The 26,256-nt window shown below is 54.8% G+C and overlaps 7 protein-coding genes across 7 annotated transcripts; 3 read left to right on the forward strand and 4 right to left on the reverse strand.

The window, feature by feature from the left end:
• Positions 1-10: 10 nt before the first annotated feature.
• KRP23_12360 (E3 ubiquitin-protein ligase UPL1) lies at positions 11-12,659 on the reverse strand (the record flags this gene model as incomplete). Its single annotated transcript, XM_067882970.1, has 2 exons — positions 11-113; positions 187-12,659. 2 exons carry the CDS (start codon positions 12,657-12,659, stop codon positions 11-13), a joined length of 12,576 nt encoding a protein of 4,191 aa, XP_067739268.1.
• Positions 12,660-12,978: 319 nt separating this feature from the next.
• On the reverse strand, positions 12,979-15,072 carry KRP23_12361 (L-threonine dehydratase biosynthetic IlvA; the record flags this gene model as incomplete). The annotated part of the gene is made up of 8 exons (XM_067882971.1): positions 12,979-13,168; positions 13,247-13,323; positions 13,388-13,602; positions 13,683-13,886; positions 13,961-14,303; positions 14,384-14,494; positions 14,565-14,819; positions 14,887-15,072. 8 exons carry the CDS (start codon positions 15,070-15,072, stop codon positions 12,979-12,981), a joined length of 1,581 nt encoding a protein of 526 aa, XP_067739269.1.
• Positions 15,073-16,443: 1,371 nt separating this feature from the next.
• KRP23_12362 (uncharacterized protein) lies at positions 16,444-17,688 on the forward strand (the record flags this gene model as incomplete). The annotated part of the gene is made up of 1 exon (XM_067882972.1): positions 16,444-17,688. The coding sequence occupies one exon, from the start codon at positions 16,444-16,446 to the stop codon at positions 17,686-17,688; it is 1,245 nt and encodes a 414-aa protein (XP_067739270.1).
• A 422-nt stretch (positions 17,689-18,110) lies between these two features.
• On the reverse strand, positions 18,111-19,160 carry KRP23_12363 (Cell division cycle protein 123-like protein; the record flags this gene model as incomplete). The annotated part of the gene is made up of 1 exon (XM_067882973.1): positions 18,111-19,160. The coding sequence occupies one exon, from the start codon at positions 19,158-19,160 to the stop codon at positions 18,111-18,113; it is 1,050 nt and encodes a 349-aa protein (XP_067739271.1).
• Positions 19,161-19,314: 154 nt separating this feature from the next.
• KRP23_12364 (Vesicle-trafficking protein SEC22b) lies at positions 19,315-20,257 on the forward strand (the record flags this gene model as incomplete). Its single annotated transcript, XM_067882974.1, has 5 exons — positions 19,315-19,362; positions 19,428-19,564; positions 19,626-19,810; positions 19,874-20,020; positions 20,103-20,257. The coding sequence occupies 5 exons, from the start codon at positions 19,315-19,317 to the stop codon at positions 20,255-20,257; spliced, it is 672 nt and encodes a 223-aa protein (XP_067739272.1).
• Positions 20,258-20,553: 296 nt separating this feature from the next.
• On the forward strand, positions 20,554-21,770 carry KRP23_12365 (Cytoplasmic dynein 2 light intermediate chain 1; the record flags this gene model as incomplete). The annotated part of the gene is made up of 2 exons (XM_067882975.1): positions 20,554-21,638; positions 21,704-21,770. The coding sequence occupies 2 exons, from the start codon at positions 20,554-20,556 to the stop codon at positions 21,768-21,770; spliced, it is 1,152 nt and encodes a 383-aa protein (XP_067739273.1).
• A 271-nt stretch (positions 21,771-22,041) lies between these two features.
• KRP23_12366 (Proteasome subunit beta type-2) lies at positions 22,042-22,818 on the reverse strand (the record flags this gene model as incomplete). Its single annotated transcript, XM_067882976.1, has 3 exons — positions 22,042-22,083; positions 22,151-22,600; positions 22,717-22,818. 3 exons carry the CDS (start codon positions 22,816-22,818, stop codon positions 22,042-22,044), a joined length of 594 nt encoding a protein of 197 aa, XP_067739274.1.
• Between the last annotated feature and the right edge of the window lie 3,438 nt (positions 22,819-26,256).

Consider the following 26,256-nt stretch of genomic DNA (forward strand, 5'->3'; position numbering starts at 1 on the left):
GTTTACTTGCTTAGCCGAAGCCGAACCCCTCCGAGCCCTCGCGGATCGCGAGCAACAGGCACTGCTTTAGCTTCTCCTCACTTTCATACTCAGGTAGGTCCAGTTGATTGAAACTGCATCAACCAAACACCAAACAATAAAGTCAGCCATCTTCACCATCGATCCTAACGAAAGCAGACTACTCACCATGTATGTGCGGACGGAAGCGCGCTGTTGTTGCCGAAGGCCTTGTGAATGTTGAACTTCTGCGTGCCACGCATACCCTCGAGCGCCTTAAAGCCCTCAAGAGGCACCTTGGAAGTGCCGGTAACAAACTGCAGGAAGAGCGCCCGCTCCTCGTGTGTAAATGAATAAAGCACATTCCAGAACCACCGGATAACTGAATCCGTGGGCTTGTAGTTGGCGTACTCTGTGTTGGCCTTCAGGTCGTCAATATCAATCTCAGGCATGCCCGAGATCAACAACTCCAGCTCGTTCTCGTTAAAGATCGCGATAAGCTCTGGAGGCACCAACTGGTGGAAGCCCTTCAGGAACGCATCAATTTGCTGTCGGATGCCTGTCGCCATCCTGTGGTGCGTCACAAGCTTCACGTATTCCATCTTGTTTTCGTCTGTCACGTTGACATTCCTGCCGTTTGGAATCAGGTCGACCACCTCCACCTTGCCGAAGTTGGACTGCTCTGCCGAAAAGGTCAGCTCCAGCCCAAGATCTGCAATCGAGTTGTCTAAGATTGAGTGAAGATTCCGGTAGTACTCCGGGTCGATGGCTTCCATGTCGTGATACGAAATGGACAACTGCAAAATATGTTTGTAGAACGACCGCGTGAAGTGAGCATCGAGAAGTTGCCCGTCCGCCACCGCCTTGCCCAGTACTTTGCCCACAAATTCAAAGTAGCTCAGGTGATCCTTGTTCACGTAGGAAAGCGGGTTCGGCTGGAAAGTAGGCGAATCAGCAGCTGACGTGAACAGCACGTAGTTCGGGTTAAACATCTCGCGAGCTAGAATCATATACCATTCTCGCGTCACCCCACCAGCATCAATGCCCTCTTCGCCCGTGAACGAAATGTGCAACTTCCGGCGCAATTCAGTACCGCTCCGCATACGTAGCGCATAGTACGAGTCCTCGAATATGTGTTCGCGGCGTACCGGAATGCGTACAGAAGAGCTGCCCCCACCATGATTCCGCAGCGCTGTCTGCCGCAGCCGCTTCATTGCGCTGTGGAAGTATGTGCGCTTGTTGTCGAAAGCTAGGTAGGCTCGGCAGCGAGGGATTTTAATAAGAGCCGCTAAGGACGTATCCAGCAACGACGGCTTTTCGCGAACAAGCAGGTTCAAAAGCACCCGATTCGACTCCACAAAGCTTGCTAGTCTCACCGTTTCACTGGCCTCAGACATCGATGATAGCGCCGATGCGGTGCGTTTCAGAGCACTCTTTGGCGACACCTTTTGTTCTCTGTTCTCCATCAGTGCTGTTGCATCTGCGCCATCAAACCCACCCACACGCAGCGCTGCCACGAATGCCTCCTCGCGCTCGCTTGAGTCTGGTACTCGCAGCGACATCGATGCTGCATCACGAGCAGTGACTACGAAGAAGGCTTCCACCATAGGCAGGAACCGCGCCAAAAGTGCTGCCATCGCACACGATGCACCTGCGCTTTTGCCCTCAATCACTGTACCTTCTGCGTCATCCCCGGGTGCAGCAGCTTGAGATTCAGATGCAGTAGCAGAAGTTCCGGGAGATAATGTGGTGGACGAAGCAGCCACAGCACTGCCATCTTGGTCATCAAGACCACCCTTCGCACGCGCCTCTGTAAGGGATGCACTCAGGGCATCCCAAAGCGGGTCTAGACCTATAGTTTGGCAGCACTCAGAAAACTCGGTAGTAGTTTCACTTACATCCGACAGAGAGTGTAGTAACCGAAGAAGCTTAAGTTCATCCTGGGCTGACGGCAGCACAGCGGATGCCTCATATCCGGCGTTTTCAGCTGGCGCATCGCCTCCCTTGTACCGATCAACACGTGCCAACTTGCTCGCATGCCGCACAATTGCTTGGATTACAAACTCACGGTTGCCATGCACGTGGTTTAGCAGTTTCAGCACAGCCAATGTGCGTTCCTGCATCTGAACAGTGCACAAATCCATGCCCAGCACAGCCACCACCTTACCCATGTGCGCTTCATCCAGCTCCACTGCCGGAACAGCTACCCACTCGTCTCCAAGTTCTGCAGTTGATGCATCATCTTCATCACCCTCCTTCTTTTCCTCATCTTCACTTCTTGGTTTGTGCAACCGCTCTAGCGGCGACAAAACCAGCTCGAGCAGTTCCAACAGTGCATCCAAGTTAGTACCGTTGCAGTACACCACTGGGAGCGCCAGCAAATCGATAAGTACGGCAACACCGCATTCACCTGACTGACACTGCTCTTTCTTCACCAAGCCACCTTCTCCCCTAGCTTGATGCCGCATACCGTGAGGTTGCAACATTTCCACGGTAAAGCGAGGATTATACTTTGCTAGTGACACGAGAACATGAAGCATGCGATTGACCACTTCGGCAGGTACAGTAGACTTTCCAATAGCGCGGTTCCCATCGATACCACATCCATACAGTGAGCTCGGAGGGAACTGGATCTTGCCACTGCCATCATCGTCATCATCCTTTTCATCACCAGGAACCAAGGGCTCTGCGAGTGGTAAAGAGATGACACGCAATAGGTTGCGCCGAACGCTGCAACGCGTTAGCGGGTACAGACAAATATTGGCAAGAAGCCGCTGGAACACACGATTCTGGATGACAGACTGCGTCATAAAGAGTAGGCGCAACAAACCGCGCACACATCGATCATCGAAAATTCGCTCACTTGCATCCTCCTCTTCGTCCTTCTCCACACGCAACATACCCTTGTGCGCTGTAGAGCCACCCGTTCCTTGTCGGTATTCACGGCGACTACTACGCCGCCCTCCACCAAACTCTTCATAATAGATACGGGACCGCCGACGGTTGCTCCCTCGCTCAGAGCTATGGGAAGTTAACATGCGTCGCAGAGTAGGCCGGTTAAACAGCTCGTCCATTTCACCATCGCCACCACCTCCCCGCTCCTCTGTACCCCGATCACGTTCGCGATACGTTGAACGGAAGGCCGCACGCTCGCGCAATACCATAGCTTCCGCACGAACCTGTGACGACAAAGTCTGCAAAAATGCGTCATCGCACGTAATCAAGATTTCCTCGCGCAATTCCGGCGCCAGTGACGCAACGAAAGATGCATTATCCATCTCTTGCGCGCGCGAGGTGTCCGCTGTCTCCGCGCGGGCAGCAGCCTCGCGCTCGCGTCGTTCATTTTCCAATACTTCAGCACGAATATCAGGAGGGAGCGCCTCCAGCGTTTCGCGATCAAAGCTGGAGTTAGCCATGTCTAAGTCCATCTGTGACATACTTTCAGAACCGCCACCACCCCCAGCAGTAGCCGTATCACTACGGGCACTAGTAGACTCAGCGACCGCAGGTGCATTTTGCGCGACAATCTCCGCTTGCATGTCCGGAGGTAGCGAAGCAAATACTTCAGCGTCCATGCCTTCAGGGCACTGGTACACCTGCTCTTCCTCTTGTTGATTTAGCAATGCGGTCGACAACTCGTGCGTGACAGCTTCAACAGTTGATTGTGTTTCTGTCGGTGGATCTTCTGCCTTCGACTCCTCCTCAGTTGTCCGAACGCGAGTATTGGCATCACTTGCGGCAGCAGACTGGCTAGATGCAGCCCTGAAACTAGATAAATCGAGTGTGAAGTTCATCATAGAATCGGAAGCGTTAATAGATGTTGTGGTTGTAGGTAGAGATACCGGAGCTGGCGGCGGCGCTGAACTTTCAGTGTTGCTTTCTGGCACAGATCTTGCGACCGCTGAAGAACTAACCACCCCAGTTTGACCTTCCGGTAGCGTTTCTGTGTCAGCTTCTACAACATCCGCATCAACGTCAGATTCGGGCGGTGACCGTATTGACGACTCTCCGAAAGTACTGGCAAGGGCCAATACAGAAGCTGCTTCAGACACGGTCTCGTGACTCTCTGTTCGATCGCTGTTAGTTGGCGCAGTTGGCACAACAGTGCTCTCGGTAGCATCATCAACGGTTCTGGTCTCACTGGCTGTATGCTCTCCGCTGCGTGGTGTTCCAGTGCTGCTGCCGGCATCCATAGCATCATCATCATCCCGTTGTTGCTGCTGACGGGAAGCCTCTTCATCGCGCCCATCTGTGCCTGATGTTGTTGGGGGCTCATCGTCATCCGCGCATATACGCGTGATCTGTTGCTCCAGTCTCGAAGCCACCGAGCGAACATCAACATCACGACCTACACCACTTGGACCCCATATCACCGGGTTAGACGCGGCACCACCAATCACGTCACCACCTCGACTACCAAGCCCGCGCGCTAAATCAACACCAACGAAAACATCACTGAACATGTCCCGATCCCCCCGGCGCAAACCCAGGCGCTGTCCTCTGGATGGCAAAGTTGAGGCAGGGATATCCAGAGAAAACTCACTGAGCAAGTTAGATACAGCAGACAAACGATTAATGCGGCTTGGCGGTCGACCACGACCGCCACCACGCTGCAGCAAGTCACGTCCTAGAGCCAACCGTGATCGGCTTCCACCCAGCGGCAACTGTGTCTGCACTTGGTCAGTCAATTCTTGCAACTCCCGCAAAAGCGAAGAGTGACGAGGCAGTGAAAACCGTCCAGGATTGCGCAACAAACCATTAGCATCCAACAAAATTGCATCCCCGCGTCCACTGGTGCGCAGCAACGGATGCGTAGTGGCACTAGCGTTGAGTTGATCCACGCCGTTCCCATCAGTGCGACCCAGTTGACGTTCACGTCGTGAGCGATCCCCCCGACCAACCGCATCAAACGAGTCGAATAGAAAGTCATCGTCGAGCATATCTGGGAGCTCTTCAATGTACTGCAGAAGAGAAGTTGAGAACATGTTTCCAGCGCTGCTGCCGGTTGGATTTCGCGTGCCCAATGAAGATCCAAGCCCATTTCCATTACCCAATCGGCCACTTGTCGCAGCAGAATCCGATCGAGTTTCGTTGTCTGCTTCTTCTTCGCTTTCTACATCGCCAAATGTCAACACGAGCGTTTGGGCAGCAGAAGAGGTGCCAGTTGCGCTGCCACCACCATTGTAAAGCCCGAGAGCGTCACGCATTGACTCAACGAGTCTATCCTCGGAGCGTCTGGCCGCTGCACCCCCATCACTATCACTAGTGCCTGACCTAACGTTTCGAGTAGCTGCCAAGCGAGACCGACGCCGCTGCTCTTCCGCAAAGAAGGCCTCATCATCGAGCATGTTTACGTAGGAAAACTCCTCTTCATCGACCTCATCAAGGGCATCCAGGATTGAAAGTTCCGAGTCTAGTGATCCCCAAAGACGACTCGAAGACGCGCGGCGACTAGACCCATGACCCCCCGGGCGTCGAGACATGTGAAGATGCTGGTGCTCTTCAAACTCATCATCATCTTCTTCGTCGTCGTCATCTTCGTCTTCGTCTTCATCGTCGTCCTCATCATCATCGTCCTCGTCATCTTCCTCACCTTCGCCTTCATCCGTAGAGTGATCCGATACACTACTGTTATCACTGCGGTCATCATCGCTGTGATCGTCGTCATCGTCATCGTGCATGTCCTGGTCGTCCATTCCAGAAAGCGGAGACTGCATTGAAACGTCGTCGTCATCTTCTTCGTGGAGTGGATAGAACCCGGCTTCAGCGCTATTGGCTGGCTCCTGCCGACCTTCAACATTCACATCCATGGTGTCACCCCTGCTACCAGAGGCTCTCGGTGAACTCATCTCACAGTTACCTTCAGAAGAAGCTAGTACGGATGACGTTGTCACTGCAGGAGCCAACGTGTCCGCACTAGCATTGCTGACAGCAACATCTGCGTTGGTCTCAACAGATTCTGTGTTACCAGACGCCGTAGAACTGTGGTTTCGCTTCTTCAGCAAGCGCCGAACACGGTGTGTCACGAACGAGCGTGTAAGTGTGGAAAGTGGACGAAGCAGCATCGTGCATGTGGCATGCGCCAATGGGTGCGTCAAATCAATTTTGCGTAGAGCTTCAGCCAGTAGGGTCACGAAAGAATGTTTACCCTTAAGGCCTCCTCCCAACACGACCTTATCCCAAGCAAATCCCTTTGAAGACCCCTTTGGCCACAAGATACTCATGATCAAACCCGACCACGCGTGCAGTGAGCTCAATGCACGTTCGTCACGCACTCGCAAATCGTCGCTATCGCTCGCGATGTTCACAGCTTCTCCTTGGGGCCACTCTTGCAGCAAACGTACAAGCTCCAATATAATGCACTTCGAGCCTTCTCCAGAATGGCCTCCGATGCTCACCAATAGTCTGTGTGCGTTGTGCACACGCATTCTTGTACGACTGTCAACGAACGTTTTCATATCTGCGATCAACTGATCCGAATCACCGCTACCAAGCCTGCTGTTTCCATAATAGCCATCTTCCTTCAGTGACTTGCGGGCTGCAGCAAATTGGCAAAGCTCTCGCGAAGGTAAAAACTCGCACAGCACCAATCGGATAAAGCTTTCGCGCTCGCCGTGAGATCCAGATTCATCTTTCGCCTTAGCAAGAACAGTTGCACAGGCGGGGAAAAAAGTGATCAGGTGAACCAGCAACTGCAAGTACACCCCAACACACAAGCCTGCAGATGTGGACACGCCTTCGCTACTCACTGCATCGGGGGCATCATGTTGTTTCTTGGAGTGCTTTTCTAGGTGCCATAATCGACAAATGCGCCCAATAATCTTGTGCACGATTACGTGAGCATGGTGCTTGTGATCTTTCGGTAGCTTGTGTTGAGCCTTTGCCCCACTCCCGCTATCCTGGACCGGAGTCGACTGATCAACGGGATGCACTGGCTCAATCTCAGGTTTCGTCGGTCTCGGTATAATATATGTGCGACCAGACTCAGTCTTTTTAACCTTCACCGAGCTCTGCAAAGCCTTAAGAAAAACAGCTTCATTACGTGCTGCAAAGGGTGCAACCTCCGTCAGCAACGCACGCGGTGTGATACGCATTTGATTTGGTGAACCAAAGCGAGTTGACAGTTTCGTAATCGCACGCCGAATCTTGTCTTCCATCATACGCTCCAGTACCTCGGGCGATTCTAGCGCCTGCGAGAGTACGGTGCACGTCAGTTCTTGATATCCCACGAAGAATAGCCCCTCCGGAATTTCTAGCACAGCATCGAGGCCGCCATGTGCCGAGAAATAAGACGCCAGATCATAATTCAGTGTCAAACGCGACAATAACTGCCAAATAGCGTGTGCGAGAGTCTTGCTGACCGTAGAGGACGCCGATGCCGACACCCGCTTGAGTATTTGCAGGCAAATCTCAACAAGCTTTTGGTCGAATGTGCTGTCTTCTGTTTGACTGACCGACCCATATACATCAATTTTGGTTTCTTCCTTTGACTCATCGTCATTGTTCGCATTGGTGCTAATCAGAGCATCATCACGAGGAGAGGTAGATGATGCGGATAATCGCTTAGCCGCTCTTCCTGCAACCACAGCGTCCAGAACCAACAGCACGGGCGTGCAAGAAGGTTTCAGGTTGTCCCCAGTGCTCGAAACAAATGCTATGAGTCTGTCAACGCACGATGGTGACTGGAGTTGCATAACAGTCCATGCGTCAGAGTTCAGCTGGAGTACAAGCGCCAACAAATGAGCCATCATAGCCAAATACTCATCGCCGCCTTCCTCATCACCGTTGAAATAATCCAAAATGGCAGCGTTCAAGCGTTGAATCACCAAATCGCGATCTTCATCTGAGCGCGAGCATAAGAAGCCGAAATATTCTGCGATTGCCTTCACCAGATTTTGGCTCGGATACAAATCGTTCGGGGTTTCAGCCCCCTGTGCCCGCGAATGCTCTGTAGCGTCCTGACTTTCTTTGGCAGCCTGCACACGAAGGATTTGGAAGCATACAACCTCGAAACTATCTCGTAATGAGATATATAGTGTCTGCAAGTCCCCCTCAACCTTCTTTTCGTTGGCTGCTTCTTTCTCTCGACGGAGAGTAGCTTCAGCCGCAACACTGTCCTCAGCCTGTGCCTCCTCCTGTTGCCCTCGTTCATCCTCCGCCTCATCATCGTCCTCAGGGTGCCCAAGGATCCACTCCATGGCCAGTTCCACGTTGTTTACTTGAATCTGTCGTAGCGCACGCTCCACCCGCGATTGTTGGAAGCCCATAGATACAAGGCTATCGACAATATCAGAATCTGGCATAAACGATTGACGTCGGCTACTTCCTCCGACCCCAGGCGGGACTCCTCCACGCGATCCTCCGAAGAGTGACCGCCGAAGCGACAGCGCTTCGTTGTATAGCTCGGCACTAGGAGTTCGCTCGCGGTTACCCCGACTGAAGCCCAGTCCTTGTCTGCGACCTGTGCCACTTAGCTCGCCTTCACCATCCGATCCTGTTGCCGCATCATCATTATCCATGCGATTTTTCAAGATGGTTACTGCAATAGGCATGACTTCTGCTAAACACGAGTCCACAGGGGAAGAAGGGAACTTCGGGTGTTTCCATATTGACAGCAACGCACGTACGCACATTCCATGTAGTTGCAATGTGAGTCTCCGTGGCTCGAATGGTTGCTCATCTGACTCCCCAGCTTCATCACTAGTAAGCAACGCCGCTGTCAAGGGAGAGGCAGACAGTCCTTCCAGGTTGGACAGCTTGCGCAGGACGCTCGCAGCAATGTGAAACGATGTCAACGCCATTTGCGAGGGCTTGTTACTGTCATTGTCCTCATCATTCTTTTCACCTTCAAGGCACACCGTGAAGAAACGCTCGATAATATTCATAACCACGTCCATCAGGTTTGTAGCTGTGATTTGAGCGCCAGCGCACGTCGCAATTGTTTTACCTCGCGTTACAGCAGCGTCTTCGGAAGCGTTGTCTTGAATCATCGGAACATCATCACTTGACTCTGAAATAATTTGCTGAGGTAGCTGAGGTCGCTCAGTCGACATCTCCATGTCGGAAACATTTCCAAGTGGCTTCAAGAGCTCAACAAGTAGCAGCGTGTTGGCTTGCTTCTTCTTGCCTTCGAATAGTACAACTGAGATCGTCTCCAATAGGAATGTGAGGTAATACTGCTGCACAAACGTATCGATCTGCGTTGCTCGATTAACTGATACGGCATACAGCAGATGACCCTCCAAAAATTGCGTCACTGATCGTGCAAGTGTCCTCGCATGCGGCGCAAGTGGGACCACGATATCGTCCCCTCGGCGATGCTGCATCGGAGCCGACAAGAAAACCTTGCTGTAAGCTGTTAAGAGCCCACGCATGCTCAATGAAAAGCGTAGAAGCAGGAGAGAACCCATTTTCCACATGGAGTTCTTACTGAGCTTGGGTAAGGCAGAATCTGACCCAGTGGGCATCTCCATGTTGGTATCTGCCTCGCCATCAGTTGCCTTCACTTCCTGGGCTTCTTTAAGTTTTTCCTTCCGTTTCTTTTGGTGAAGCGCTGCCAAACTTGCACGCTCGGATTGCACCGAACGGTCTACACGGAACAACCGCGCTAAGATTTGCTGCGTGGAAGAAGTTGTGAAGTCCGCAAACCACCGCCGGCTTTGCATATGAGTGTGAGCAGTTTCCAGCGTCCAGATGAGCACAGAAACGAGCCATTCCAACACTGCCAGAACCCGAAGATACTCGCCTACAACCATTACCTTGCCAGCACCAGAATTGGTGTCGTTGTTGTTGCTCTTCTCGTTGGTGGTAATCAGCTGTGCCAGATCAATATCGCGCAACGAGCTCAACACCCCTTCGGCGCCTTCGTCGCTCTCGCTTAAAAACCACGGCAATCCAACCTTTGCACGAGCACGTTGAAGATTGTCCAATTGCGAACTCAGCTCTTTCACAATAGCTGCGAGAAGATTAGTCGGCTGTTGAGACGCGTACGAGCGCAGCGCAAGCGTGATTGATTGTACAGCAGGGTTATGAGCCAAAGAGCTCTCGGGTGATCCAGCCTTCGTGATTTTCTTGCTTGGCAGTGCACTGTCCAAAAACGAAGACGTACTCGGCAGTATTAATTGGTACAGCGCCAGCAGCAATCGAATACCTCCGAGGTCAGCAAAATACGCCGCATGCTCGGATTTGGATAGCAATGGCTCCAGCAAATCAGCCACATGTGTCGTCATTCGTATTAAAACACCATGAGGCTTGTCTTCGACGGCGGTAGATAGTGTTGCCAATGATGATGTCTTTGGTAAAACAATCTCTTCACCAAAGCGAATCACCTTTTTCAGTGCATGGACTGCAGCTTGAATAGCCGCGTTTTGGAAGCTCGGCACGTGACGCATTAACTCAAAAATACCAGCGCCAACCACCGCTGCTGTCTCGCTCTGGAAACAGTAATCTTTGGCCTCATCTTCTGTGTATTGAGGAAGCGCGAATATATCTAGGAGGTGCATGAGTGGCTCGTACTTTGCCACTTTTTCCGCATGTGTAGTAGTAAGGCACAGTGCATTCAACACTGTTGGAACAGCTGTAAGCAATTCGCTCGCTGGCGGCAACAAGATTCGCGACGGGTATAGCTCCGCAATATCCCATCGCGTGAGTGTTTTCAAGAACGCATCTGCCAATCCGGCGGCATGGACATGATTCACACTGCTGGGATCATTGTTGATAATATCAGAAACCACGATAGCCGATTGAGCAAATACGGCGGGGCCAAACACATCCACATTAGACAGAAGCTGCAGCAACACCTTGTTGAGAGCGCTGCCTTCGCGAATGGCACGGCTTGTGGCTCCTGCGCTCATTACGCCTTGAGAATGAAATGACATCGACAACGACGCTAAAATGGCAAGCAACAACACCTTCCTCGTCTCAGAAACTGCTCCATGAGTTGCCGGGCTCCTGTTGGGACCAACGATACTGGCGCATTCAAGCTTGAGTCGATCCACGAGTATACCAACTCCGTTCAAGTCACGGTACAGCGCAGCTGCCCCTGAGTGACCACTAACCGTAATTTCTAGCGCTTGTACGCACTGTGTCGTCACAACCATGTGAAAAGCACTCACGACAGGTATCGTAATCACGTGCAGAAGAGCTGGTACAATGCCGTTTTCCGTAAGAACAGCAGCGCCCGACTGAATCGCCACCACAGCCGTTAATAGGCCTAATACGGCCTCCACCCAGCATAGCTTTGTCTCCTGAATACTCCCGCTGCTGACACTTCTGAATGGGGGTGCACTAACCACCTCTGCCTCCTGTGGAGAAAGCAAATCCGTAGTGGCCTGCACAAAAGCGACTGCTAGACTCATATCCATATCTGTGTCCGCTGTGTCTGATGCTAGTGCGGGCGGCGATGCAGAGCCTGTTGCTGCAGTTGCAGATCCAAGAGCTGTGACGTCACCTAATTCAGCCATGCAAAAACGCACGAGAGACGGAAACACACCGTGCGGCGTCCCCTTGACAACGCCCAGAGCTTGCAACACGTTCGACTGACGACCCAGTACGCCCATACCACCTGCTCTACCAATTCGATCGTTCACTAGCGCAGTAAGAACAAGTAAGGCTGTAACTCGCACGCGCACAGGCACGCGGTCAATACTCTCGACGCGAATAAGTTCAACGATACTTCGCGTGAGCTCCGGATGCTGTTCCACGTAATTTGTCACGTCCCATGCATCACTAAACAGCGAAAAAAGTGCGAGCAGCGCATGCAGCCGCTCCACCACCAGATTTTCACGAGCCATGACGCTGCGTGACGCGTAGGATGCTCGCACTTGTGTAAACAATTGGAAATGCAGCCTCTTGGGGATCTTATACTGCTGAATCAGCCGTTCACAAGTAGTAGCCGCCGCGCACGCAGCTTCTGTAGGCGGCGTAGTAGGTCCCACCACCATCTCATACGACGGGATCGTCACATTGACCACACGAGACGTCATGTCTTCGTCTCCTTCTTGCTCTGTGCTGTAAAACTGAAACTCCACATCCTTCGACGTCGCCAAATTCGCTGCAGCCAAATACTCCACCACTTCCAAACTGTTTTTGGGTGCGCTCCGTGCTTGAGCCACCGTCAATAACCTCCTTCTCAGTAAATTATTCCTGCCTGCAGCAGGGTCCACAAAGCTCGTGGGGTCTGCAGCGTATCGATGCACTTGCGAGGGCAACGCCAGCATGGCCACCACCTTCGTCGCTTCGAATACAACTCGTTCGTTCCTAGCTCCTAGCAGAGCCACCACGGGCTCTGCAGATGGATACACCGCCTTATTGGCAGCGTTCTCCAGCAGGAACGCGGAGAACTTCAAGATCTCGAACACCTGCTCCGTCACCTCCTGCTCCGTCTGCGTGGCGATTGGCTGCTCGGTCTTCTCCATCTCCATTTCCACCAATAGCAGCGTGGGATACTGCTGCAGCGCCGCCAGTAGTAGCTTGTGCAACTTCGATAGCACCGGCCGCCAGTTGGCCAAGTCGGCCTGCGCCTCCAGCGGCCAGCCCTTGACACACGCCAGCAGCGGTGCCACGCGGGCCTCGGGAATCTGCAGCAGAACGTCCATGAGCCGCTTCTCCTTGTCGTTGGGCGGCGCGCGCGGCATGTTCACGCCGGCGCTGGCCGCCTGCATCTTGTTCTTTGTGTTTCTGAGCCGCTTGCCGCGAGTTCTAGGCCTCTGCGAACGCGGCGAAGAGCTGCACACGCGCGCAAGACGATGTGAAGCTCGCTGCGTCACTTGCCGGTCTTCCTAACGCGCGCGGGGGCCCTGGAGAGTCAAGAGAAACGAGCGGTCGGACGCGGAAGACTCGGGTTTTCTCGTCGTTTTTCCTTCTGGTTTCCGGGGGAGGAAATCTTCTAAGGGGGGGACGGCGATTGGCTCAAATAACCCGCTTTTCAACGAATGAGAAACAAGATACTTTTTTGTACCCATCTATCTAGTACGGGGCAATTCAATGGAGGAAGTGCTTGTACGCCTCGTTCGAGGTCTCCTCCTCGCAGCGGAAGCCCACTTGGCTCAAGAACGAGTCAAACGCTGCATTGTCCTTCGGGGACACTTGGAACCCTACGAGCACGCGGCCAATGTCGGCGCCGTGGTTGCGGTAGTGGAAGAGACTCACGTTCCACTGACGAGTTGATTGACTGTCAACAGTGAAAAACAAAACGGTCAGCTTTGTACACATGCGAGTTATGAACGATATGGCTAACTGTGCAACATACCCGAGAGTCTCGAGGAAGTCCTTGAGTGCGCCGGGGCGTTCCGGGAACTCCAGGCGGAACAGCCGCTCGTTCGTGACCTGACACAAACAGTTTACCAGGTGAGCACTAGCTCCGTTGTTTGGGATGAGCACGGTGACCTACATTTTCAGGGCGACCACCAGCGAGGTGGCGCAGGTGCGACTTGGCCAGCTCGTTGGAGGCCAGGTCAATCGCGTGCATGTCGCCACGTTTGTTGATGGCGTTCACGACGTCGACGAACTCGTCCTCCTTCTTGGTCTGGATGCTCATGCAGATGCGCGCCTCGTTGTCGCCTTCAGAGTCCATTCGGTACGTGAACTCCGTCACGTTGTGAGGGACTGTTGCAATGCACATTGGAGCAGAAAATTAGTCAAATTGAGCGCGCAGCCTCATGTCCGTGCAAAGTGCCTCTACGTACAGATGACGTCGTAGAGATCCTGAAAGCTGCCAATCTTCTCGGGGATCTTGACGGCCATGAAGCGCTCGCGGTCATCCGAGCGCTCCGAGATGAAGCGCAACCGGTCGAAGTCCATGTTGGCAGCAGCCAGCACAGCCACATACTTTTCGTCCTGCGCGTTCTTCACGCGGGCATACTTCTTGGCACCAGCCACACTGATTGCACCTGCCCAGCATCATCGCATAATGAAAATCTGCGTCAATAATCCGAGCGTAGCGCCTGCAGTCTGATGCACATACCGGTGGGCTCCATGAGCGAGCGTGTGTCGCCGAACACATCCTTAATCGCTGAGCAGATCTCGTCGGTGGATACAGTGATCACTTCATCCACTAAGTCCTTGCATAGTCGGAAGTTCTCAGTGCCGACGATTTGGATGCCAACTTCCTCTGTAAATCGGTTAACACTCGAGACGGTCACAGGCGAGCCTTGCTTCAGCGACTTTTCCAGGATATTGGCGCCTTCCGCCTCCACACCGATAATTTTGACTTCCGGGGCCACTTCCTTCACGTAGGCGGCAAGACCAGCAATCAGGCCGCCACCACCGACAGGGGCAAAAATCGCTGCCGGGCGGTCTCCAGCCGTCTACGCACCAAACAACAGCGCAAAAATAAGCACAGCGCTCACGCAAAAATCCAAATTGTACGCGAAGCCGTCGCCCGTACCTCCTTCAGGATTTCCATGCCGATCGTGCCGTTGCCTGCAATCACGAGCGGGTCGTCAAACGGGTGCACCAGCGATCGACCCTCAGTCTGCGCAACACGGAAGGCTTCTTTCTGCATGATGCATGTCAAGTTAGTTCCAGCCCACCTAGCAACACCCACCACTGTGTGATAGCCAACGTACCAGCGATGCTTCAAAGTCCGCACCGTGCTCGACGATCGTGATCTTGCTCTTGGTGGAGTGGGAGATGTTCTGGGCCGTGCCGACCGGCGCAATGACGATCGCGTCGACGCCCAGCTTGGCAGCAGAGTAGGCCACGCCTTCCAGGTGATTGCCGGCCGCACAGGCCACGATGCCCCTTTCTCGCTGGGCGGGGGTCAGGTTGGCGATCTTATTGTAGGCGCCGCGCAGGTTGAACGAGAAGGTCGGTTGCATGTCCTGCACGTCAACACACAGAGACTCAATGTGCGGTCTACACTATACAAGCAATTGCAGGTGGACGCACCTCGCGCTTGAGGAAGAGACGGCAGTTGCCCGGCAGCGACTGCGTCAGCGCCGGTGCGAGCTGCAGCGGCGTCTGGGTGGCCACATCATAGACGCGGCTCTCGAGCACCTCGCGCAAGTAGTCGTGCGAACCGGGGCGCACCCAGGACGGCTTGGCGGCCAGCGAGGACAAGCCGCGGCGGAGCATGGTAGCAATTGCAGAGTGAGACTCGAAGCAGCTGGGGAAGGACAACCGGCGCGTGCGTGGCAACAAGCAGCTCAGCTCTGCGCCAAGAGGAATGCTCCGTGTTTGCCCAAACAGACACTCGACTCGACTGAAAATGGTGTGCCCACATCAACTCCGAAATTGTGTATCGTACATCAACTACAGCCCCCATCTGATTCCGACATCGACAATCTGATTCCGACCGATCGATCATCGACGAAAGCAACTTCAAGCGACCTACACTGGCAGCAGTTACGGCGTTTCCCAACGAATGCGAGCCCTTCGTTGCCCCGCGGCGATAAATAGAAACCGATTTGCGAGCTGCAAGAGATGGATGGATACATGTGTACATGTGCTCGAGTACGCACGCCTGTCCTCTACAGTCACAACGGTCCATCAAATGCTTCCCTTCCAGATATGTCCACGGGGCCCCTAATGTCAGCGCATGTAGTGTTGTTGACCGCAAGTACTAGTACACCACACATTATGAGTTATAATTATAATAGTTTGGTATTAGTCGACCGGTCTCCATCCAACTCGCCGAGTTACTCAGCGACCGCGTGGGTTTGGCAGCGATGAAAATTTGCGACAAACTGCGGCAAGCTGTTTGCTGTTGCAGCCAAGTTTGCATCTGCAAGACCAAATGGGAACATGTATTACTGCAACATCAGCTATTTTAATAGCTACTAGTCTAGTAGTATCCGCTGACAACCGAGCCGATTTACGTTGGAGAAAGTCACGCCGCAAGTTGCACGCGTGTCCATATAGTCGCTGGACCTGATTAGGTGCAGTGTTTTCGACAACTGCCATCGAGGGGGTTAGTCAAAGAGGCGAGAGGCTTGATCGTTTGCCGTTTTTTTCCAGTTCGCGGAGCACAAATGACGCTGCGTCAAGTTGACGACGGTGGTACCCGAATCGGCGCGCTGCTGGCGTGTTGCAGATCAACGGCAACTGCCGTGGCAGGGCCTGCCGCAGACACTGTCAAGTCTTTAGGTGGCCAGTACTCTCTGTGCTTGTCGATGTGATTGCAAATGAAACGAAGAGGTTCACCTCTGAAGCTCCAGCATGCGAGCTAGCCTAAAGCGACCCTTGTTACCGCCGGACTGACCCAAATCGGTTTCTAAATGGGTCCGCGCCCAAATCAGTTGACCTGGCGACAGGCGTGAGTAATGGCAGTTCAGACTAGTGTGGTGCACACTAGGAAAAGGCCTGCCCGGCGGCCACGGCATTCCCACTTTATTCGAGGTTCAGCGTGTCTCTCTTCCTTCAGTCAATCCGAGTGTTGGCGGCGGCGAGATCTGTAGCATTCGTTCCACCCGTCTACTCTAACCCCCCTCCCCTCCCTCTCTCACGATGAAGCTCGTCCCCGTGCTGGCTGCGGCGCTCGCCGCCGTGTGCGTGTCCACGTCCGTCGCGCAGAACACCGCCGGCCTTTACGAAGACGCAGGTTTCGCGCCGATCGTCGTGGGCCAGGAACTCAAGATGACGCCGGCGCTGCGGAGACACTTGCAGACCGGCAGCTCCAGCACCGAGACGCCATCCACCACGACTCCTGCCACGACTACAGCCACTCCGACGACGACGGCTCCGGCCCCGACGACCGCGACACCCGCGAGGACGACCGCGACGCCGACTACTACAGCTCCAGCGCCGACAACAGCGACTCCTTCGACTACTACAGCGACACCGACGGCAACTACTGCCACACCGGACGCTACGACGGCTACTCCGACGGCTACAACGGAGACCCCTTCGTCTACTACCGCGACACCGGAAGCCACGACTGCTACCCCTTCCTCGACCACTGCGACGCCTAGTGCGACTTCGGCAGCATCTTCGACCTCGACGGACACGACGACGACTTCCTCGTCGTCTTCTGCGACCTCGACTTCGACACTCACTCCTACGGCTACGGAAAGTGCCGTCTCGTCCAGTTCGGGCTCGACCTCGAGTACCAGTTCCGACACGTCCTCGGGCTCAAGCATGAGCACCGGCGCTGTGATCGGCATCGTGGTGGGCATCGTGGCGGCTGTGGCCATCATCGCCACGATCATCATGTGCGCCATCCGCAGGCGCCGCGAGACGGACGATGACCCGCTCTCGCCTTTCGAGCTTTCCATGGACAAGGGGGGCTACAACCCCACGCCGGGTGGTTTCAGCGCTCAGAACTCGTACAACCCGCGCGCGATTGGCGGGGGCTCGGCGAGCGGCTCGACGCGGACCCCGCCGGCCGATGCCGTGGCAGCAGGTGTGGCTTACTCACAGTTCTACGACAACGCGGCCACGTCGCCTGGCTCGATGAACCGCCTGGAAAGCAACGTGGACTCGGTGCAGACGGACCCCGGAAACCCTGCGACGAATGGCACTAATTTGTGGCTGAGCGCCATGGAGCCCAAGGACAACGACTCGTACTTGAGTGCGCACGAGTCTCCTCGCTCATCGCGCAACAGCAGCCGCAACAGCTACGAGGTCTCGTCGAACCAGGGCATCGACGTGGACCAGAGCAGCCAGATCAGCGGAAACAGCAACAAGGAGAGCGACGACTTCCCTGACCACCACGAGGACAACGACTCGGCGCGTGGTTCCTACGAGCTCTAAGCCAATAGTTGACAATACTAGGCTAAGCAACAGCGAGCGACGACACACAAGGATCAAGACGAGTGCAGTTTTCTTCCGTGTCGTCGTGCTGTAGAGTGTGGAAGTGGTTGGAATGCGTACAATGGTTGGCTGTTTGGTTGGTATGCGCTGCTGCTGGCTGTTCCAGAAGGGAATGGATCAATCAGCTCGGCACAGCAGAGCGAACCAGGCAGGACGGACTTTGATTTTTGAAGACCAGACCCGATGTAGAAAGAACAGACGAAGGAGGCGACGTCAAGCAGGCGCATGCTGTTAGGTGCAAGTGCAGCGTGGTTACCTATGGATCCGATTCCTATCGTCGGAAGTTATCAAGAAAGCACGGACGGTTTTTTTAATTTATACCAAAATTGACTGCTTTAGGCAAGTGCTGGACTTACCGACCTCTAGTTTTCATCGTCACTGTCGTCACCTCCAGCAGCGTTGTCACGCTTCACCTGCTCGATGAAGGCATCGAAGCCGGCACCACCTGCGAGATGGTCGACGAGGTCTGTCGGTGCGCGATACCCACTCAACGGGTTAGCACGGATGCCCTTCTTGGACTCGACGATCCGGAAATCGATCACGTGGTACTCATCTTCTGCGTCCTGCGCTGTTGCTGGGCTGCCCGTTTGTAGCTCCAACAGTTCCTCCCACGAGAAAAGCAGTGTATCCGTAACAGCACCGAAGACGTTAACGTCTAGGAGGTAGACGCGGTGGCGTTTGTCCACGTACACGTCAAAAACGTAGTTTGCGTCGGGGAATATAAACCCGCCCTCCGTTCTCCGGAAATTTTTCTTGTAGAACTCATACATCAACTCACAGAGCTCGTCCTGTTGGTCCGGAAGGAACTCGTAAAACTCATCGCAGTTGCGTTGCGATACAGCCACAAGTCGGTGACCAACGACGAAGCACCGGAACAGCATCGAGTCCAGGAAGTTGCACCACTTCTTGAGCACCAAGTAGCTCTCACGCGGCTTCTTCTCCTTCTCGACACTGCAGCCAATATAAGGCTGCGTCAAGTCGTGCACCACAAAGTCTGAGGACTGGAGCAGCAGGAAAACGTCCTCAAAGCTCGTACACTTGAGGGATCCGAGCATCCACGCAGCATCGCGAGGAGCGCTCCAGTTGGTCTTGGGGAAGAGCTTGCCGCCGAAATCCTCGAGCACCTTCTCCACTTGTTCTCGAACTGTAGAAATGACGCGCAGCTGCTCGTCCGTGAGCGCGCTGGCCGCGTCTTCCTCGTCCTCATCGCCATCATCTTCAATCCCTGAAGCTACTGGGGCGGTCGGCAGCGTTACACCGTCGGCAAGAAGCAGCGACACAAAGTCCGATGGGAGCGGCACCACTTCGCCCTTGATGGACACGCGCTTCAGCGCCGGATACCACGCGGCGAATGCGCAGTTGTCCACCTGCGCAGCTGTGTACGGCGGAGCGCCATCGCCAGTCGTCGCCATGCCGACGCACTTGAAAACTGAGGTGCGCCACACTGAGCCACCAATATATTGTAATTTCAAGTTAAGGGCATTTTGTATTTAACGCGCTCGACCGTTGAAGAGCAGGTGCCACCGAAGCAGTTCCAATTGAAGCGAGGCAGCTCATACGCCAAAGATGCCGATCATCACCTTCGTTGCGCGCGTGTCCGACGGCATGTTGCTGGTATGAATGTGTCCCCTGCACATCGCGACATTCACGACTGACTTCTTCTCTTTTTCTGCCTGCAGGTGGCGTCCATGGAGTCCATCGGAGATGCCAACGGGAACCTGGACACGTACAAGCAGCAGGCCAAGCAGATCATGAAGCGCCTGGACCAGCGCTCGCCCACCAAGTGCAGCATCGAGTCGGGCGCTTATACTTTCCAGTGCGTTGACACCAGTACTATGTTAGGGTTGTTTACGCCTCTAACGCTGTAGATGGCACAGCTATTTGATCCAGGAGGGCGTGTGCTACTTGACGCTGGCGGACCGAGGCTTCCCGAAGCGTCTGGCCTTCTTGTACCTGGAAGAGGTGCATGCTGGCTTCGTGGAGGAGCTGGAGCGCGACAGCGGCAACAACTGGCGCGACGTGGTCACCACCGTCGCGAGGCCCTACGCGTTCATCAAGTTCGGTGGGTAGACGCACTGGAATTGCGGAGCTTTTGGAGTTGCCTGACGAAAGTTTTTGCGAGCAGACAAGTTTATCCAGAAGAAGCGCAAAGAGTACGCAGACCCCAACTCGTCGCAGAACATGCACCGCCTGAACGACGACCTGGCCGACATCCACAACATCATGCGCAAGAACATCCAGGAGGTGCTCAATCGCGGCGAGCGTGTCGAACGTAAGTTCCTCTGGATTGCGAGGAGCGCGAACGTGGGCCTTAGAACTAATGCTGCTATTTGTTTTGCGGGGCTGCTAATTAGACGTTTCGCGCATCTCCTCGAATCTGGCGGACAGGTCGAAGGACCTCAAGTGGGGCGCCAAGAAGCTGCGCTTGCAGGCCATCTACCGCCAGTATGGCCCTATCGTGGCCGTTGCGCTCTTCGTGCTACTCGTTATTTACATCAAGTTCTTTTAGATAAGGCAGCTGAGTTCCAGGAAGGAGATTACCGGTAGACGCGCAAGCTGCAGAACCAGAAGTGAGCAACTGGAATTGAGGCTGCTCCGGACAAGTGAAGCAGGCAAATCCTAGAACGCTAAATTCGAGTATGTTCACCGTTAGTTGTTGTCTCCAAAGTGCTGTCAATCTTTTTTGTTGGCGAATTGAAGTCGAAAGCAAAAAGTATCCGTTTGGGCCATCGTTGCCCATGAAAGGTCGGGCCGCGATCCCTCGGCTATTGCGCTCGATCGGAAGAGCTGCCGGACATTGAAAGCATGGCGTCCAAGGATATCTGGACGCTGATCTCCACCGTGGAAGATCCTGTTAAGAAGTCACAGAAAGCAGTGGAGGGTGCAAAAGGTGAAGCAGTCGAAAAGCCCGTCGTCGCAGCAACACCGGAGGAACGAGACACCTTCACATTGATTGTGGGCCCGCGCGGATCGGGCAAGACCTCCCTCACAGCTAACTTTCGCAATTCATCCAAGGCGGAGGAGATCAAGCCTACGACTGCACTGGACTATGTGTTCGTTCGACTGCGAACTGCCGGTCGACCGGCGGTCGCTCATATGTGGGAGTTGGCGAGCACCAAGTGTGTCAACGAAATGATCAAGGTGCCGCTCGGACCCGAGCGTATCTTGAATGGCGCGTTGGTGATCGTACTGGATCTATCAGCACCTGGAGACGCTGTCCCAGCGCTGGTGAAGTGGTTAACTACACTCTACACGGTTGTGCACGAGGTTCTCAAGCTCAAAGAGAAGAACCCGGTGGAGAAGTTCGCCGTGGATGCACTCAAACAGGAGGCTATGGCACGCTACGGCACTGGACATCCCGACAAGGAGGAGGTGACACCATTGCCACTGCCCGTGCTGGTGGTGGGGAACAAGTACGAAACTTTTCGGGACGAGGACTCAATCAAACGTAAGGGGGTCACCCAAGCGGTACGATATCTCTCACACATGTACGGCGCCAGCGTGCTGTTCACAAGTATGAAAGACAAGAATCTCGTGACGCAGTTTCGGTCCATCATGAAGAACTTTGCCTTCCGATCCATGGCGCGTGGAACCAGCAAAGAGGTTGATCCTGCGAAACCACTGTTTGTGCCTGCGGGGGCCGACCTCTTCGAGGATATTGGGGTACCAAAGAGTGCTGGCTGGCGTCAGGATCGATTCGGCAAAGACCAGCACGAGGAGAAGGCGCGGCAATGGATCAAGATTGCTACCGAATACTACCCGCCCTCAGCAAATGCGGCTGAAGACTTGTTGACTTCAAAAGAACTGAGCGAGCAAGACGACAAAGACGGAGAGGAATCCACGAACCAATTCCCCGAGCCGAACATTGATCGCGCACGACAGCAGAAACGGTAAGCTACGTGTGTTCGCTTGCATCGTGTTGCAACCACATACTTATCTGCTTTTGGTCCAACAGGGAGGAGCTGCGTCGATACCGCGACAATCGTCGGAAAGCTCAGGAGCGCAAGTCCCGAGGTGCTTGAGGAAAGCCTGCCTCATAAACAAGAGAGCCTTGCCTCTCGCGTCACGCGCCAATAATAAAGACAGAGCTCGAAGAGGCAGCATGCTTTCATCGAGAAAGCACTCTTAGCACCTCGACGTGTTTGTAGCAAAGAACACTTGCCATACACCAGGACGTCGGCGGGGTTTTCACTGTCAACCCTCAGACAAGCTGCGCAACAAACGAAGTGAATGGCATTTGCTTACGCTGCTTCTCCTCTCACTCCATGTAGTTGCTCGTAGTGTCCCCTGCTCTTACTCGACCTTAACCTGGGAGATGCCGTTAGCGTCAATTAACTGCACCACACACCACCAAAAGTCAACAACACAGTCAAACCAGCCTCAACCCCTCAAGATTCCTCACCGTGTACGCCCACTGGCCGTTGCGCACGAGGAAGCGCATGTCAAGCTCTGCGCGGCACTTCTTGAGCACATCCTTGGCCTCGTCCAGCGAGAGCTCGGGCTTCCACTCGCGGTCGAAGATGGACAGACAAAAGTGCGCGCCGTAGCCGTGCGCGCCGAAGTTCACCTTGACCATGGCGCCCAGGTAGTCGATCCAGTGCAGACTGGGCTCGGCCTTCTGCTCGGGGCTGGCATCCACGGCGCCGATCAGCAGATTCACCTGGTATGGAGCTCGGCGCAGGAAGCGCGCCAGCTCGCCGCGCACGTAGTTGGCAGTGGCCGGGCCGTTGAGCGTCACGCCGTTGCGCAGCTCGTAGAGCTTCATGTTCTTCTGGATGTACTCGCCGAAGGCCAGGCGGTCGCTCTGCGGACCCGACGTTACCATCACTTTGTGGTCGTCTAGGTTGATAGACTGAGGAATAAGACATGTCGATGCAATAAAAATTAACATAAAAATAATACGATCGGGTTGCGATTTCGCAGCAAGCACAGCGCTGAGGAGCGTGGGAGTTGTGTGGGAGGACGAACCTTGTCTTCGTCGTCCTTGTACACCAAGATGCTGCGCGCCACCTTGCAGTCCGCCGCCAGCAGCACGAAGTCCTTGCCCACGATGCCGAAGACTGAGTCCATTGTCGCTTGCTCTTCTTCCTCCCTCTTTTACGTTGTGGATCTTGCTGCGATCCCCCACGATGGAGCGACCAATGATTGGTCTAAATTCCGCCAATCATCGGATCTTATCGGCACAAACGATCGGTGGCCACAGCCACATGGTATGCCACCGACTGTACACAGAAATCGAAAAAAAAGAGTTCACCGCCTAGCCCTAAGTTCCCCCGCCGTTCGTCCCGCGTTCTTCCGGTTGAATGAGGCCCCTTTCCCACGTATATCCGGTTACCAATCAAATTATCCAGATAAAACTTCCCTGTGAGACTTGATGAGGTCGACAAATTCAGAGCGAAAAATTGCAAACCTGTGAAAATGTATATGCAGTATATAAATTTTTTCACAGGTTTGGCAAACTTTTCGCTCTGAATTTGTTATTGAAGCGACTCGAAGTATAATAATTACTGTAGGATAAGTTTGTTCAAGACATAAATCCTAGCCTCTGATAAGCTTTCCTAAAAGGCCCACTAAGTAAAGCTGCCCCCAAGTTGGAGTTTAACCCGATTTTGCAAATCACTGTTCGTTAGGTTTAGATGTTAGAGGTGCCAACGAATTTCTGTAATATTCTGGAATATGTATCACTTCCATGATAATGGCAAATACTCTTTTCCAGATATAGTGCTAACTTACACGATACGTGCTTTTTGGTACGGAAGTTTTCATCTCTAGGAATAGATACACAACCTGTACTGCGGGTGGGCAAAGTCAGCCCCCCTGTAACGGGCTAACAGAACCCGTTACCGACGTACACTGTAGTTGCGAGGAAGTAGGTAAAATGAACTCTGATTGATTGATGTGGACATGCAGTAGTCGAGACTCGAGACCGTCCCAACCAACGGTTGTACGCTCGACTCTGATTGGCCACCGCGCACACGCGGTGGCACCCGTATGACAGAGGCCTGTCACACCATTCCCCATTCAGGCTAAGAAACACGCAGAGAAGGCGAAGCTTGGATCTTCGTCAGTCGAGAATTGGAGCTGCGATGGACACTGGAGACCTCACGTACGAAGAGACACTGGAGCGGTGGGCGCTGCACGATTGCAGCGCCGTGCAAGGTGATCGGAGTGCGGACGAGATGATCGCGTTGTTCAACCGATGGAGATCGACTCGCAGTAAGCCCGTCGCGGCGAGAGGCACCGTGACCTATCGGTCCATGGACCGATCGTGGACGTCCTTCGTGGAGCGCTGGAACATTGAGGGTGAGGAGATCTTCACGCAGAGACTCGAGCAGCGCGAGGCCACGCACTCGCGCTTGTCCGTCAGTGCTCTGGCCCTCGAAATCTGTGAGACGTCGTACGACGCCGACCGCAAATCCTGCTTCGTGCACTTCAAGACAGGATGTCCACGATGTCGCGGGTTCGATCTCCCGCGACCGAGTGCAGAAGAGTGGCAGCGCCAGGTTGAGGAGTATCCGCTCACCGAGTCCGAGCGTCGACTGATAGGAAGATTCGAAGCTTCGCTTCATGCGTCTAGGCGCGGCGTGGCGCCGCGCCGTCCGGAGGACTTGCCCCCTCTCCAAGGCTTGCCTCGTACGCCGCCACGCAGTCCGGAATGTCGGCAAGAAGGATCGCACGGGGCTCCCAGCTATCCGGCATGGGGCCAAGCCAGCGAACAAGATACTGGCGGTGACTGGGGACGGGGTCGTCGCGGTGACGACCACCGCGACTCCGACGGCCGGAACGAGGGGCAGCACGGGCATCATCGTGCTGGAGAATGGCCTCGACCACGTGGCGAATATTACCAGCACCATCGACGAGAGGAGCGGGGCCGTCCCGCTCAAACGGAGAATCGCGGACAGGACGCTGCGATCGCGCAGCGTCTGGATCGGATGGCGCGTCGTCTGGACGTGCTGGAGAATGAGAACCAGGAGCTGCGTCGCCGAGTGCCGCGGCGCCAATCGCCGCAGCGGGGCCAAGACCGGAACGCTGGGGAGTGGCAGCGTCGTCGCTGGGGATAAGCGCGGGATGGTATCGCCGCAGCCGACCGACGTAGAAAGTAGGATGAAGCCGGAGCGCTGTAGGTAGCTGTAGCGTGTAGGCATCTCCTAACACTTTCAACACTTGAAATGGTCCAATATACCTTGGCGCGAGCTTGTTCGCGCCCAAATTGGTAACCAAAATGGGTTGAATGCCGGACGTCGATAGCAAGACGCGGTCGCCGACGGCGAACTTCTCCATGTTCTTGCGGCCGCGTCGATCAGCGTTTTCCTTCTGACGATCGACTGCCACTGCAATCGCGTCACGAACATAGCGCGCCACACTCTGGCGTCGCTGCAAGAACTTGCTGACAGCCGCTGTGTCGAGCGGTTGTGGGGACGGAATGGGGTCAAAGTTTGCTGGAGGCGGCGCGGGCGGGGTCGCCGCGCCGGACGTGTCTTCATATGCAATTGCACGAGGACGCTGACGTGGGTTGATCAGCGTCCGACGTGTCCAAGATGCGATGTCGGATGGTGCCGCCCTCGTGGCGGCACGCGTACGCATGCCTCGAGTTGAGGCTCGGGCACCGTGCCGAGTCGTGACACCGTTCATCAAGGCGGAGGTAGCGCCGTCAGCGGCCTCAGTGCCGCTGGGCACTTGGTCGGCATTGGAAAGGTGCGCCGAGTCGTTCTCGTCGTCAGCGCCGCCTTGGGGAATCGAGCGCTCCATGCCGAGGAGCGCTGGAACGCGGGGATGGCGACCGTAGTTGACGTAAAATGGCGTGAGACCGGTCGACGCGTGAACGGCGTTGTTGAGAGCGAACTCAACCATAGGCAGGAACGAGCTCCACGACTCGAACGACGTGGCGAAGCTTCTCAGCACGTCCTCGACGACCCTGTTTGCGCGTTCGGTCTGGCCGTCCGTCTCTGGGTGTGACGCGGTGGACATCTTCAACCGCGTCCCCACTAGCTTGAAGAGCTCGGTCCAGAATGCGGCGGTGAAGCGGGGATCGCGATCGGAGATGATCGAGGTCGGCAGTCCATGGTGCCTGTAGACGATGTCGAGAAAGATCGCCGCGGACTGCGCCGCGGTGATGGTGACAGCGACCGGAGCAAGATGAAGCATCTTGCTGAAACGATCTACGAAGACGAGAATCCCAGTGCGGCCTTGAGCATCTCGAGGCAGCCCGAAGACAAAGTCCATACTCACGGAAGACCACGGATCCGCCGCAACTGGGAGGGGTCGAAGCGGGGCCTGCTTCGACTGCGACGGCTTGACTCGTTGGCACGCTTCGCAGGAGCGTACCCACATCCGCACCCACTTGTACATGTGCGGCCAATAGAAGTCTCGCGAGAGCGACGCGAAAGTCTTCTCGCGTCCGAGGTGGCCGCCGCTGGGAGCGTCATGGAACTCGTGAATCAGCCGAGCCCGAAGGTCATCGTCCAGCGGGACGACGATGCGCGGCGGATCGGCGCGATCGACGCTGTA

This window comes from Phytophthora ramorum (genome assembly GCF_020800215.1).
Source record: "Phytophthora ramorum isolate Pr-102 chromosome Unknown Phyram_PR-102_s0015, whole genome shotgun sequence".
NCBI classification, from domain to species: Eukaryota; Oomycota; class Peronosporomycetes; order Peronosporales; family Peronosporaceae; genus Phytophthora; species Phytophthora ramorum.